The sequence below is a fragment of the Amblyomma maculatum genome, chromosome 9 (genome assembly GCF_055883805.1).
Source record: "Amblyomma maculatum isolate TAMU_Amacu chromosome 9, ASM5588380v1, whole genome shotgun sequence".
Taxonomy (NCBI): Eukaryota; Metazoa; Arthropoda; class Arachnida; order Ixodida; family Ixodidae; genus Amblyomma; species Amblyomma maculatum.
Genome location: NC_139352.1, coordinates 54405233 through 54420756, shown reverse-complemented (window position 1 = coordinate 54420756; position 15524 = coordinate 54405233). Strand labels below are relative to the sequence as shown.

At 45.7% G+C, this 15524-nt stretch overlaps 1 protein-coding gene across 1 annotated transcript; it reads right to left on the bottom strand.

Annotated features, from left to right (window-relative positions):
• Nucleotides 1–2230: 2230 nt before the first annotated feature.
• On the bottom strand, nucleotides 2231–12514 carry sha (shavenoid). The gene is made up of 5 exons (XM_084578782.1): nucleotides 12077–12514; nucleotides 10411–10710; nucleotides 7667–7911; nucleotides 6704–6847; nucleotides 2231–4729 (listed from the first exon to the last, which is right to left on the bottom strand). Exons 1-5 carry the CDS (start codon nucleotides 12512–12514, stop codon nucleotides 3811–3813), a joined length of 2046 nt encoding a protein of 681 aa, XP_084434908.1. The 3' UTR covers nucleotides 2231–3810.
• Nucleotides 12515–15524: the final 3010 nt, after the last annotated feature.

Below are 15524 nucleotides of genomic sequence, written 5' to 3'. Positions count from 1 at the left end.
GCGACAAAAGGAAAGCAATTACGTTTCCATAGGTTTATATTGTCATTCACATATAGAGTATATTTTGCTCAAAGGAGTGATTTTTTTTTCTCCACTTCAACTACTCCCCTAGTGTGTGAAATAAATAGTACAGTACGCACAGCTCGCCGGAATTCTTATATCTAGCAAGCTTTTGGAAGTAGACTGACACTTTCGCTGTTTTAAGTTATCGCAACAAAGCTCCTCAATTTTAAACATCGCATTAGGAATCGTGGCATAAGTTTGACTACTACCCACATTACAACAATCTTTTCCGAAATGACATCTTTTTTTGGGTCACTTGCATTAATCCTTGAAGGTCACAACGGAGCCCCGGCAACTGGCAGTGCGGACGTCGCTATGGCAGAACTCCCTCACTGAAAATATTACCAGAGGGGCACACAGCGGACAGAGAAAAGACAGACCGGCTCGCTGCGCCATACGCAGGCATCGTCATGGTTACTGCCACGTTGCCTCTCCGACAAGTCTTGCCGGCCGGTCACGCCTTATCGCTTGGCTCGTTGATTGCGCGTGCCATCCATTACCGAGAGAAAGCCGACAAGGGCGCTTCCTTACGTGCCCGGCCTGCAAGACGGCACAAAATGTCGGGCGTTAATAGTGTGGGTCAATCGTCGGTTGAGTCCTTGCAGGCGTGGGCGAACTTGGCGGGAGCAGCAACCGCGATTAATGAACCACCACGTGCTGTACCTTTCACAATGGCGAGAAGACTCTGGAGACAGGGGAATCCGGGTCATGTCGGAGGAGGCTAATGAGGTGAATGGGCTGTGACAATATGGTGAAAGGTCAGCGGGTAGTCGGACCTTTCTGCTGAAGTGCCCGAGCTCTCTTCGGATTCTCGGTGATTTCGCCTGCTCTCATCGAAGCGGCTGTTCGGTATGTTTATTGCGCAGTCTGTCGAAATCGGACAACGAGTAAATACTCGCGTCTATGTTATGTAGTTGGTGGAGATTAAAAAAAGCTAGAGAACAAGGGATGCTTTCAGCTTTGGAACGCAAGAAAGCGTTACTTCTGAGTTCAATGACTGAATAAGCGTATATGTATTGGTCCTTTTGACAACCGAGGACGCTCGTTTCATTTCTATACAGCCTATAATTTTCAAATTCGAATTGCCTAATTAGATGTTGAAGAAGCGTTTCACTCAGTGCCTTTGGCATGATGTACTCATGAAACGGGAGTTTACACCATCTTCAGGCTGTACACATCAGACAGCACAGATTGGTCAAGTAAGGCAAGTGCAAAAGATTGTCTTATTCCTCTTACCATGAAAAATAAGCTTGTGCGCGCACACTTTCACTACTTTTTCATTTTTCTTTTTTGCTGCCGTTTTACATCCTCTGCCATTTTCATTCATAGCCTGCACTGTGAAGCACTATGCAAAGCCTGCACACCCTTGGGTCAGGTATTGCCACTTCGCGCCGGATGACGGCTAAATGTAATGGGTTTCGATTTTGCTGTTGGCTGCCGGACCATGTTGTGGGCCAACAGAAAAGAAGCAGTGAAACGCGCTCGGCTAAGACGAACGTCCAGCAAAAATCTTTCATGTGTACTGTGGCTATCAGTGATTAGCCACCTCGCTATGCGATCGGTTGCGGACCTGATTTTGCCGTCTTTCAATGTCCGCGGGACCTCATTGAATGATTGAAGAACCGTATGTAAACAGGCGCTGTATGCCTCACGAAAAGTGCTTCTTAGGAAGCATTTATTTTTTAACGTTCTAGCTGGTAATTTTTTTTTGTTATGCTGCCGCTTACACACACACGCGGGAAACAAAAGTGGACTAGTTGGAGCAGCGGATGGAAGCAGTGCGCAAGAAATTGGGTAAGAGAATTCTGAAGGCCAGAATTCAACGCAGATTGCACCAAACAGAAAAAAATTGCAAGGACAGTTTTATGAACAGAACTAGGAGTAAGCTCTAAAAGCAATGTTCTCACCCTTAGTTCTTTGTGGCTGTAAAACCTCTCTTGTGGTCCCGATGCATCGAATTTGCAGTAAGCCATAAAGGCAACGCTCTCAACCTTGCCAGTTGTTTGCGGCTGTAAACCCTGTGATTCCGATAAGAGTTAAAGACAATGTTCACACTCTGTTATGTTTTTTGGGTCTTTAAAACTGTTCCTGTGACTCCTATTTGTGTGTGTACTGCGCTACCAAGCCTCACCACAGGAACCGGGTATGCAGTATTGACTTCACGCACAGTCTCGCATACTTTATTTCAATATTGCTTATTTTCACATGATCCCAAGTTGGCAATTTTTCTTTGGCAACAATGTCACGTCAACAGTATAAGTAATGACGCCAACTTCTGTATCCTCCATATTACGTGTTCATGCACCCCGTGAAGCGTTCTTCATGAGAGAGTTCGATGAAGTGTCTCAGAACTTCTGTTGTTAGGTGGAAGCACGTACACGTCTGTGCTTTCAGCGATGCCTTCTTCGTATATGCCTATTCAACTACAAGATCCATCGTAGAATGGATGATATATTGTGGCCCAAAAAGGTTTTCCTATGGCGATTATGTTGATGTGACAGTGTACACAACACTTTTATGGCAAACAAAACAAAAACATGCACCTGTACTGCTCGCCAAATTCCTGTGGGTGTGCAGCGAATGCTAGGAAGACAATGAAAGGCGAAGGACCTGTGTGATCCTTCTGTGTCACGGCGCAGTACTGTCAGTAAAAGAGTATTGATTTTGGCCATTTGCTGTAAAACATGGTCTTTGCACTCGTCCGCCGTACCTTGACCGTCGCTTTTTGTCCAACCACCTAAACTTACAATGACAAGGGGCGAGATGCAGAGTTGTTCAGTTGTAAAACGTGAGATAAGGGTGGATGTTTAAGTGAAAATTGGGACCATTCCGTTTTTAGGGCTATATTCTGCCGCGGAACGGCACTTGTGCTTCGATCCTCCAACCTTCAGCAGTCAAGTGCCGGTCCCTTACCTTTCCAGCCTAGCCTTGACAGCAGAGGCGTAGGAATTCAGTGGCAGTATTGAGTGCGAGCTATGGTACTTTACCGCCACGAGGCGAGGGCATCGAGGCACCTTTATTGTCTGCCCCAATAAAGCGAGCGGATCTGACGTCTAATTTCGCTCGCAAGAAGGATCACATGCTGCGGATTCTAATGCTGCGGGGGAAAGAGTGTAGGAAATAATTACTGCGTATCAAAAAGCGCAGGTCAAGATATGGACAGGTCGAGGAAGCGATGAAGGTTTGCATTAATAGATATTTTCGCAATGGCTTTTGTCTGCGTCTGTGTAACTTCTACAATTGGTTATTCAGACGTACGGCCGGAAAAATCAATTACTAAATTATTACTGTCGTAAAAATATTTCAAAGCTACAGAGTTGGAAAATGCACACATGTTCGTGGTATTCGCCGCATTCTTGCGTCCCCCAAAATTTGTAGTGGCGAGAAAACTATGGTAGAGTATATAGCATCGCTTCCCTTTCGGAGAATGTGACTTCTTTTCGCGAATGCCATCCCTAATATAAATGTCACTTTTTAATCATTCTGATCACAACTAAAACATTGCTCCATGTGTTTTAGCCCTTTCCCAAGTTCCGTAGCTGACTTCAAATAGCGCATAAACGGCACTGCGTTGCTGCGTCGGTATCACGAACCGTACACGTTTGAAGGGTCTTATAATGAAGCACTTAGAAGCCTATGAATCTCTCATTGGCTTCACGGTTAGACACCAGTGGGTTTTATAAGTATTCTGAAAGTGCAGGGGGCTGTGGTGGCCTCAAAAAGCAGCCACAATTTTTGGAAATCACATCAGTTAGAACTTTCTGATGTGTCCAGCTCTATTAGTGTCACGAAGTTTCCTTTGCCGTTCAAAATGTCACCAGCCGCATCTCCCACTTCGATGATTGTGACGTCAGGTGGCGGTGGTGGTAGCGTGTGTTTTCCGCTGCGTTCAGCACGAGACCGGAAGCGACGCCTGGTGCGTCGCAGGCTAACCACTCTAGCGTCCGTTTGCGGTGAAGGATCGGAGTAATCCGGGTCGTATTCTGAGTCAGAGGGCGACGGCATCAGGCTGTCTGAAGCAACAGACGAGCATCCCACACTGTCCCGGCGTTTAAGCTGACCTCGGCACACATGCATAAACTCGATGTCGCCCGCCGTCACTCGACGTAGAGCGTCCATGGCATCAAAGCCTCGTGGACAAGGAACGAACCGCGAAGAAGTCTTGATGCACTTCTGGAGCGACTGCACGCTCATGTAGAGCCCGGAGTGGGTCGGCTTGAACGAGCTGGTGACCTTTACTATCATCTCCGGGCTAACTTGGTCAGACGAGTTCATGAGATAACTGGGGCGGGGTTCTCGAAGGGAGTCAAAGATGATTGGTTGATCGAGACCTTCAAGAAGCGTCTGGTCCGGAGGTACCGACAGCTTGGTAATGTTTCTCGAGTTCAGAGAATCGCAGGGAGAGTAGAGGGAGTCAGGCTCGATGCTCGTGGAGGAGACGTTGTCTCCGTCCGCTTCATCATCCCGAGGATGGTCGACGGGCGAAGTGCAGAGGCGAGGCGGTGGTCGTGGCGGAGCATCGTGGCCCGAGCCCTTGGGCAGCGGCGGCGGTAGGACGTTTTCGTAGGATGGGCTGTCGGAGTTCCCATCGGGTTCACAACGCACCCCGGCTGGTTGTTGCGCACGACTTTCCTGGAGCTTATGAAGTTTCTCGTAGAGGTCTTTCCTGAAAGAAAAAGTCAAGCGTGTTTTTTTTTTAATCCAGGGCACTGCTAGTTTACTGCACCAAAGTCAAGCGGTTTTTTACTGCACCAAATAACCATTCTCCTTCCTATGTACTTTCAAGCGAAAGAAATAGTAAACCTGCAATTGCCCTCGCGTATATAAACAATACCGTGGTGCAATATCGAAGGTGGATGTAGTGATTAGGGCTTCCGTTATTAGGTTCCAGTTTGAGATAATGTTGTTCGAGGAAATGCCGCTACTGTAAAACTGAATTTTTTGAAATTCCCTGTTGTAGGTAAACACGTGAAAGTACCATGCTTTTTCGCCAGCCACCTTGAAATTCGTACAAATCGTGAATACTATGAAGTTTTGCTTAGTAACTGGTTGTTAAATTTTTAATCTATAAAAATGATTACAACGTGAAAGACAAGAGATAAAATCAGTCTGTATTGGAACGTGTGCATATTTATCATGCTAATCTAATGTTTAAGCTCTTGAAAGCACTGTCCACGCATTAGCGTATCTAAAGAATGATGGTTTCATATGATTATATTTCCTCTGGAATAGCTCCGACGGACAGCAGCTAACGCGACACGTCGAAGAAGTTGACGAAGTGGAGCCGAAGCCTGGTTGACACTGGAGAACTGCTTCTAGCAATACTCAGTCGCCTAATTGGCACTCACGCATCCCCTAACGTCCTGGTGTTCCAATAAGCACCTTACACCTCATTTTATGGATGCTAAAAAACGCCTGTTTTATAGCAAATGTACGGCCACTACATAAACGTCGAATCAAGTAAGCAAACTAAATATAAGTCATAGGCGAAACAAGCTCCTCATAAATAGGAAAAGTTTGAACAGATATATTCTTTTGAAAAAAAAAAAAAAAATTTAGTGTTTGCATGCTCTGGGCATTTTGTTATTAATTATATCTGAAGCGAACCCATTGAATCATTCAGGGCATTTTAAACAGCTGAAATGTATTTCATTAATAGTATATGATCCACAGGAGGGTTTTTGAGATTTGTCAAAAAATAATGTCAAGCATGAAAAATTAAAATTTTTAAAACCCCTCTCAATGAAAAAGGCAATGCTGATTATTCACATCAACACAGTTAGTTTGTTTTCAAGTCTTCGTAATTGGACGCATTACAGATTGTGCTGTGAGTGATTCGATTTCAGGGTTCCTGAATAGATAATCTGCAGGATACTTTGTTGCAAATCCTCTGCTTTAAAACAATGGATGGACAAAATGACACTTTGAAAAGAAATGTTGGTGCTAATTAAATACAGGCAGCTGTGCTGATTGAATAGGCTGCAGCATAGACTCCAACGCCGAGTCTCCATGACATACAGCCAGCAGTGAAATACAACGGTTGACTATTGCGGAAAGATTTCGTTTGCAAGAGGAGAGAAAATTATTTAATTTCACTACACATATTTATGAGCGAAATAAGGGTGATCTTGATTTACGCATTGATTCTTTCTTACGATGTTTTTACGCAGCGAAAATCCTTGTTCTGCATAACCTGCAGCGGCAACGTACCGTATTTTCCAAGCGCAACCAGGCAGTGTGGTCTGTTTCTTAGCTATTGCAGTACACAAACTATGGCATCTCATATGTTACGAAATTTGAGTAAGGTGGCCGAACTCTCCACCTGATCTAACACAGGCCTTTTTGGTTTTTGGTTGGTTGGTTTAGATGGGTAGTTACTGCTCTGGATTTGGTTAAAGAACGGATTCCGCTGCCTACTGTGGCAAACGAGTCTTACGCCATCACACATGCCCAAAATCTATTTCAAGTAAAAACAAAGAGCTTTTGGTCCCCGAGCCTGACATAGGACTTAGGATTTTACTCTAAAGTTGAGATAAAAATCACATGTGTTAGTTACTTTTGGCGGAAATGGTACTGTGGATCGTCATTCGACAACGTCGCCGCAAAGAACAAAACAAGAGACGCATATTAAGCTGCTCACCTGAAGCGGTCAAAACGGGCATGCTGCGTGTCTTTTCCAAACAGCTTTCTCCGGCGTCGCTCTGGTGGTCTTGGAGGGTAAGGTGACTGATGCGCCAAGGCCTCAAGAGGCGAGTCCTGGAAGCTTTCGTTCACCTCGAAGAACCTGTGCAAGTGACAGTCGTCGAGTGCACGTTCAGAATCTAGCCCGATCTTGCTTGTGCCGTCGCTCTGACTGGCTAAGCTTTTCATGAGGCCACAACCACGTAACTTCGCGCGGCTAATTCAAACTAAGTCTGGTAGTGCCACGTAACTTCGCGCGGCTAATTCAAGCTAAGTCTAGTAGTGCGGCTCCAACCCGCAGGTCTCCACGACGGGCTTGTAAAGTTCGCTAGCCAACCAATGACTCGCCATGACCCCTGCTTTCGCACTAAAGGTTTCTAAAACTATCGGAGTTAATTCAAAACAGTCGGGTTGGAACCGGGCTACTAGGTTTAATAGCCACCGTAGCTTAGCGTCTTAATCACTGAGCCACCGGGGCGAGCGCATTCACTTGTAAAACTTCCTGCTCTCAGATGGTACCGCAGGAACAGCTGAAGCTATAGCACACAAGGACCAGAGCGAAATTAAGTTAGTATCAGGTATAATGTAAAAAGAAGCACCCAGTCACACCGAGCTAAAACAAGTAAAAAAAAAAAAAAAAAAAAAACCTTCGTTATTTTAGCACTATAATGTGTTTAACAGAGGTAACTCCTGCCAATTTTTAGAAGGGTAGAGACGCCATGTTTTTCTTTGCATTTTTCTAGGTGATTATCCTTGTTCCACTGCAGTGTACGAGGAGCATGTTGCGGTTGGCTAGCGGATGAGCGCATTCATATTATATACTTTAATGCGGCTTACAGCAATCGTAGTACAGGGCAAGAGACACCACGAACAATCAGTCTATGTTTGAAATAAAAATTAGGCCTCCGTGAGCCTAAATCACCTGTGACAGTCGACTCCAAGCAGCGGGTTATGCCTGACGGAGCTGTCGTAGATGCCGTTGCAGCCACCGGCAGCGCCAGAGAAGACATCTAATTTTTTGGCAAACTGGTGGTGTCTGTGTTCTTGGTCCTGGCACTGGTGGTGATGTTGGGTGTGATAGTAGTCGTCTTCTGGTATGTCAACTAGGGAAGGACGGAACCTGAAGCTTCGTAGCCTGGCCCTCGCGGCGGCCACCATCTCACGCACCTGGGGAAACCGGAATCGCACAAAATATTACAGTTTATTGAGAGTTTTGGCATAACGTGCGTGGTCTAGTGATATAGTTCACAAAATGGCACCAATGCGCATGCGCGGATACCTAGCCGCCATATGCAGGCAAGCTGCGAATCGACTTGACACGTCGGCGGCTCAGAGTATTTGGTATGTATGACGTATTACGCTACACCTCTCTAGCATATTAAAAATATACTCGTTGAAGAAACTTTCATCTACTATTCTAGTTAAAATTAACAAGCATGCAAGCTTGAGTATCATATGAAAATATAAACTGGTTTAAAGGAAAGGAAGGCACTCTGTCACCCGTCACCCATCTCGACCGCGCTGTAAAGGAAGGGGAAAGGTGGTACTGAGAGCGATAGAAAGAAAGAGGGGCTGTAGTGGAGGGCTACGAATAATTTAGACCACCTGGGGATACTTAGCGTGCGCTGACATCGCACAGCACACGGACGCCTTTGTGTTTCGTCTCTATCGAAACAACCACCGCGGTCGGATCCGAGCATTGGTGCTCCAGTTTAGTAGCCAATCGTCCTTACCAATGAGTCACCCCGGCGGATAATATTGAAATTGTAACAGCGAAAATTATTATTCTTTTAAGAGGCTGTAGTCCGCGGATCGCTGATGCGCAGAACACCCCTGCGATGCAACAGAACCGACTCGGAACAGTTGATACCTATTCATTAAAAGAGAATGCAACTCAGTTATTTCGGGTGTTGCCGGCAGCCTTTGCCTTCCTTGAAGAGATTCTTCCGTAAGTTACCCTTAGGACGAGCATGAAGAGAAAATAAATAGACCATTTGTTCTTTTTTCACGTACAAGCTCTGACGCTTTTAGTAATCCGCCGTTTAGCAATCCGCCTTTAAGAATTTAGCTAGCGAGGTTCAAGCTTGAGGTATAATATAGAATCATTGAGAATCTTGAGGGTTCATGCCATGCTTTAGCGCGAAACACTATTTTGTCTTTATCCAGCCGGAAACCTATGCATAGTTTCTTGACATTATCGCCTCTTTTGACTGTTATGCCCATTATTTTCAATTTTTGTTTTTAATTTTGCTGCCGTTTGCTGTTACCACACACTGTTTACTGTTAACAGGTGATGCAGCTAGCACAGAACCGGATTAATTAGAGGAATATGGGAGAGGACCTCGCCCTGCAGTGAGTATAGTCAGGCTGATGGTGATCATGACTGTTAACAAAAGCCAGCTTAATGTCTGAGTTAGAAACCCCCCTTTCACTTCGTGCTTTAGGCATGTCGTAGCCGCAGAAAAACAAAATGGAGTAGGCATAAGTCAGCAACGTTTAATGCCCAAGCTTCAGTGTTTTAGCTGTTTTATAATGTTTCTTTGATCTCAAAATGCAGCCAGCACAGCTGCGCGAATTTTCGTTCCGTGTTCAGAGCTGACGCTTTCAAACTAGCTAGATTCAAAAATCGGCTCACTCTTTATAGACAATGGCGAATGGCAAGCCAGTATCATTTGGCTATACAGTTGAAGCTTCCAATGTCTCCGCTTTGAACCCGCCTTTTTCACAAAATGTGGCGCCCTCTGGGAGTGGTTCAAAATTCGTCTGCTACTGGTTGAAAACGTCCTTGGGAGATGCAGCCGCCAGCGAAATGGCAGTGTCTGTTCTTGACAGCTACCTCCATCTATCGCATACGCCTGTCACGAATATTAACTACACATGGTCTACGAGATCAGCTGCGGCTGCGCAGATCGTGGAGGCCAAGAACTGCGCATGCGCAGCTGAGGTTGAGTGTTTGTTTTCAGCCAGGGGAGAGGCGCGCATGCGCAGAGCGGCCTTGTAAAAAAGGCGGATTACATTTACGAACTCCTCACATATGCTAAGCGCGTGATGAATAAGACCTTCAACTTCCATTAAAATAAAATTACTTAAAATTACATATATTAATTTTGCGCAAATGGCGGAGGTCCATATACGCTTATCCCGGGACGGAAAAGTAACGTCCGAGGGTTGGTACTTCGCAGCTACCTAAGGACTTGTCTGCGGGAGCTTTAAGCTGAGAATAATTTTAGATTTTGCAGCTTCCATCGCATGTCCCGCATCGCTCAGTAACAGAAATTAGCGCTGAAACATTGGACGCTTGGCTCTCTCCATAGATCTTCTACGGCAGTCAAAAAGAGTAGGCAATTCATATATGATTTCGATTTCACATCACATTGGAAGCGTAATTTCTATTAGGTAATATGTTCGCTCAAAATTTCATCATAACCTGCAGTTTACTCATAAAAGAAGTAAGAAAGAAGGGAGAAAATAAAGATGTGGGAATAAGCGAGAAAAGTTTTTACAAAGAAGTAAATTATGAGGTAGCTTGCACTGAAATCCTAAAGATGACTCTTTTGGTATTAGTCGCTTATACAGTAACTTTATTGAAGAAACCTCAGCTTGTTCTGGAGCTAAAAAAAAAAGTTTGTGAAGCATCTGACTGAAAATAACAGCCTTTTCTCGCACCTTGGCGAGGAACTCCTGTGCCGGCGGTGGCGGACAGGCGAGCATCTCTGGCTCGAGCAGTTCGGGCCCGAGGTTCATCTGCAGCGCGGCACGGCGCACCGACCCACGTGACTCAAAGTGCTGCGACCGGCGTCCGTCACTGCTGGATGCGCTGCCCCCCGGTAGGCACTGTTGCTGATGCTGGTGGTGGTTGCCGGAGCGCTTGAAGAAGACGTCACGGTTCGACGAGTCACTTCCGGAGCCGCGAGGCGTGTCGTACGCATGGTACTGCTGCTGCTCTTGGGTCGGCTGCCCATCGACCTGAGAGGGCCGAGAGAGGCACGTTGCGGGAGCGTTCAGAGGAGTCGGCATTACGAAAGACAGAGGGCGCGCAGCGGAATAGAGTAAAGCGACAGTATTTGGTGCTCATCTTAGAGTTGCCTTGAAAGTTTCTCGGACTTGAGCTTCACATCTTTTCACAAAGCATCCTTGAGATCCCTTGGCGAGAATCTTTCTTCCCAAAACAAACATAACTATTACGAGACCGATGCCCTGGGTCCTTGTTTCGTTATTTTCAGCCTTTAAGCAGCTTTAAATGCAGGTCTCGGCAAAGATGGACAGAAAAACTAATTTTTTTCTCAGACATATTCTTCTTCGCCTTGCAATCGGCACTTCCTTGATTAAATAACCACAAGGTATAATATGCGCGCGTATTTACTGATATTTTTATAACGTTTAGATAAACATGAAGAAGAGTTGTAAGAACATTTCGACTCTTGTACGGTTGTGCATGCGCGCCACCAAGTCAGAGAAATGTGACAAAACTATTAAATATGTGGGAGAAAGAAGTGACAACTGACAAACCGTTTGCCAGTATTAGTGAATGAATAATGAAAAGCCCCGAGACTCTAATTGTAGCTGTCCGCAATGAATACGAAGGGGTTATCTCTTAGGTTATCGCGTCAGATTTGCCTCAAACACCAAGTTGCGCAAAGAAGCGGAAATTAGTTTCATCGGTGTAGATGTGAAATAGACTATGCGACGAATGATATAGCAGCTATGATTGCTTTTTTCTTATAAAGTTTATATTACGAACCCAGCCCCACTAAGCCGCAGAAGCCTAACAGCGTGTCTTTTGGAGTGAAAAACGCTTGCAAAAAAGAAATAAAAATACTAGTCGGAAGGGTATTTCGGAGCCCCTACTCCTACTGGAGCTCCCAGACACTTCAATCATTGACGATACTTTAATCAGCACAAGGCAGCGTCACCTATATGCTTGGTATAGATGAGGTGTAGAAAGAAGCGAGGATGCATAAATAAAGGAAGGGAAAAAATGCATAAAGGTAGAAAAAAGAACGAAAGAAAGGAAGGAAGAATAGGGAGAAAGAAAGGACTAAAGGAAAGGGCAAGGGGAATCAATAGCAACTCACACTCGTCTCAGTTTGAAGGTCTGCAGAATTACACAGTCCTAGCTCTACCAGCACTTGCTTATAAAGTAGACTAGTTAGATGCCTGTTGTTATGCTTTAATTATATTCGATAAGCAAGATAGCCAATGAGACACTCTTAGGCTGGCAAAAGCAAAGACGTGTGAAAGCGTTCCTTCCTCAGAATTTATCTCGGGCAATGTCCATCAAGTGTGCTCGCGAGGTAGAAGTCAAACCACACCCAACATCTGCAAATCTCACCGTAGACGTTGGCTCCTCTTCCAGGTAGCTACGGAATGTGGACTTCACATTAGCCTGTCGTACTCTCAGGTAGACGAGCACGGCGAGGACGTAGGCTAGTCCAAGAACTCCCAGGCAGAGCCCGACTACCGTGTAGTCCGTAGTCCTACGTTCTACAGGGGAGATGCCCGGTGCCCAGCCGGCGCGGAACGCTATGCAAGGCTCGAACACCGCACCAGAGTGGTCCGTGCAACGCACGCGCAACAGGATCAGTCTGTGCTGGAGCTTGCGTCTCTCTGGTTCACTGCCAAGCCACTGTAGGAACGTGCGGTTGCTGGCCCGGTACAGAGCGAATGGCTGACCTCCTGTCGAAGCTGGGTCTCGAGACTCGAGCCAACCCTGTGGGCTCAGGTACTGAGTCCGGTTGACACGACACCACAGCGGGTCGATAGGAGCCATGCCTGTGAGAAGGAAACAAGTTTGTAGTAGAAGTGACGTGCAGAAAGACCTAAGAATGCGAATATCTGCAGCTGACATCTTTCTTTTGTATTGCATCGCAATATTCATAAGGAACGTGCAGGCGCTCTATCCAACTTTAGACGTCAGTCGCATAGGCTTGCCCAGAATTTGGGTGTATGCATGTCCAGTATTTCATCTTGCTTTTGTTCTTGGACATCAACTGCCCCGTTCTTGGACAACACACTGCCGGCATGTTCCTCCTCAGAAAGAAAGAAAACTCTTCTTCACAGGAATGATATAAGATGAGAAATGTCCTCTGCCATTTAGCCCTTGTTTAGATGTCACTACCCAGAATTGCAGGAAAGAGATTTAACACCAGGCGTGTTCCTTCAGCAATAAAATTCCCTTTGGTGGAATGTAATCAGCTATGTTGGAATCATGCTTGTCGGCACTTTCGCACAAATTTAATTTGGGATGCGTATTATTAAAGCGCGTGGCCGGGTTAATGCCACGGTTACGAGAGAAGCTATCGAGCAACTGAGGGTATATATTACGACTGCTGCTGCTATTGACGGTGCCATGAAACGTCTTGCAAAGCAGGACACAAAGCTGAGAGACACAGAACCGCACTCAAGATCAGGTATCGCGTATACATGAACACACCAAAATAGCGGATCAGAGGAATATGTTTTATATTGGGTACCAAGTTCTATTGCACAGTGGCCGTAAGCACGCAGTATAGATAGAGATATAAAGGGGCAAAACGCAATATAAAACATTCGTCGCATTCACAGATAATGAGATAGAACACTGTCGCCACCAAATACGCTAAGAGAATGCGCGTGACCACGACGGCGGCTGCAGGAAAGAAGAAAACGTTTTAACTATATGCTGAAGACTCACACGAGCCTAATGATATATTAAGAACATTCGCTAACGTAGGCAATTCTCACGTTTCAAGAGAGAAAAAAAAAGACACCATCTGCTCGTTATGTAGGTGTTCATTATCTTGTTCGGCAAGACCGCACTAGGCTCTTGGGGCGTCTGTGAACACGACATGGCGGTGTCTGTACTTAAGCCGAAGTTTTCCTCATCCTTCATTCAGCTATTTTATTTTTACATAGGGGTGCGGGGGGAGCGTCATCCGAACGCAACTGCATCATCAACCTCCTGCGCAGCCTTTGCGAGTGCTTAGACGTGCCACTACAGCTCTAACAAAAGGTTCAACGTTAACGCTAAGCTGATTAGGTCCGGGCAAAACACGCGCGGCAAACAATCCCCTCATTGCGTGTGGTTACATACTAATGGTTAACGTGGCACCTCACTAACGACGGCAGTGTATATGGCTCCTGAGCAAAAGAGAAAGAGTGAGGCCTGGAACAGTCATCGCATAATTACCGGTGCATCACCGTAAGTACGGGGCACTTAACACAGGCCCGTGCACGCCACGGCACGCATGGCAGGTCGACCATGAAGTTGTGCTCTCAAGACCTGCTCACAAAGATACTCAAAGGGCTAATGCAACAGTTATAATAGCGATAATCTGCTCGGCATACCTTCAGGATGTCGAGTCTCATTTTTTTATGTTTGACTTGGCCCTAGACCGGAGCCTTCCACCTTAAGCACACTAAACGCAGAAAATAAAAAGTTGTTTTGAGACATTTGCACACACAGACAATGCAGGTTACGAGGAAAAAAAATGTTTGAATTTAGTGGAGATACGCCACCTACCACACACCTTGACAAGTATGCCTCCTAAAGCAAACACAGAAAATAGTGAGCTGGGTTGATATTAAGTTGGCAGATATATGGTGTGGAGATGAATTGCTGACACACTCGTTGTCGGGTCTCCACAAATATATTTTACAGGATCCGCTGAGCCAGGCGGGAACGGAACAGCGAAACGCCGACATGCAGTGCTGCAGCCACGAAGAACAATCTGCGCGCGCTTAGCAGGCGTGCTGAGGCTGTCTTCTGCGGCCGGACCACGACGGAATGCTACAATGGCAACTTAACTGGTCGATCAAGATAACTTGCGCGCATTCCATTGGTCATTTGGAGCTACTCGGGGCGCTCCAGCTCGATCCGCCGATCAGTCTGATCTCGCCGGAAGTTCTAGTCGGCGAATGTGTCACTTCCTTAGATTGCGGTGATTTTTTTTAATATTTTTAGTAGTTTCAGAGATATCCGCAGAGAACACTGGGCAGCAGCTTTTTTCTGCGAGCGCATATGGAAGTGCGTCTGTCGAAAAACGCCTGCAGCGTTAAATGCGTTCGAAAGCAAGTTGCAGAGTGTCGCACTCGCGCCTCTTTATTAATCGCAATACATTTTGGCGTAATGCGACTTCAATTTCCGGAACCTGCTTAGCATTACCTCCGCTGTGCACTCTGCATCTTCCGCTGGTCGACCAATGTACAATTTGCTATGTAATGGTTTAGGTTGCTCTGTTCCGATTCTGAAGCCCAGCTCTAATCTACCAGTTAAAATCGCTATTAGTCTAACTCCCAACCACATTTACTCCTATATAAGCACACAGTTTACAAGCTGGATATGACTTTAGGCCATTATATGAAGCTGGCGAGGAATTCACTACTTTTACCTTCTCTGGAAATCGATGAAATATGTATAGTACGGTATGGCGCAGTATGGTACGCATGGTATGGTGTAGTGTGGTATGGTATGGTTTGGTGACTAATAGTGACATGTCAGAGCTAGTTACTTTAAGGGAATGGAAATGTTGCATTGTACCTTTCGTCTTCAAAGTGAAATACACCGTGATGGGCACTGCGCTGATTAACATTACATAAGTGCCTCAGCATTTTAAGAGGAGCCCTGTGCCTCAGTAATTGGTAATATTCGTCCCGTGAATAATACGCTTCCTGCACGCGCATGACGAAAACCAATGCAGGTCTCCAGTTTTATTTTGAAAAGGAACGCATTTAATGTTTGGTTTGGTTTGGTTTGTAGGGTTTAACGTCCCAAAGCAACTTAGGCTATGAGAGACGCCGTA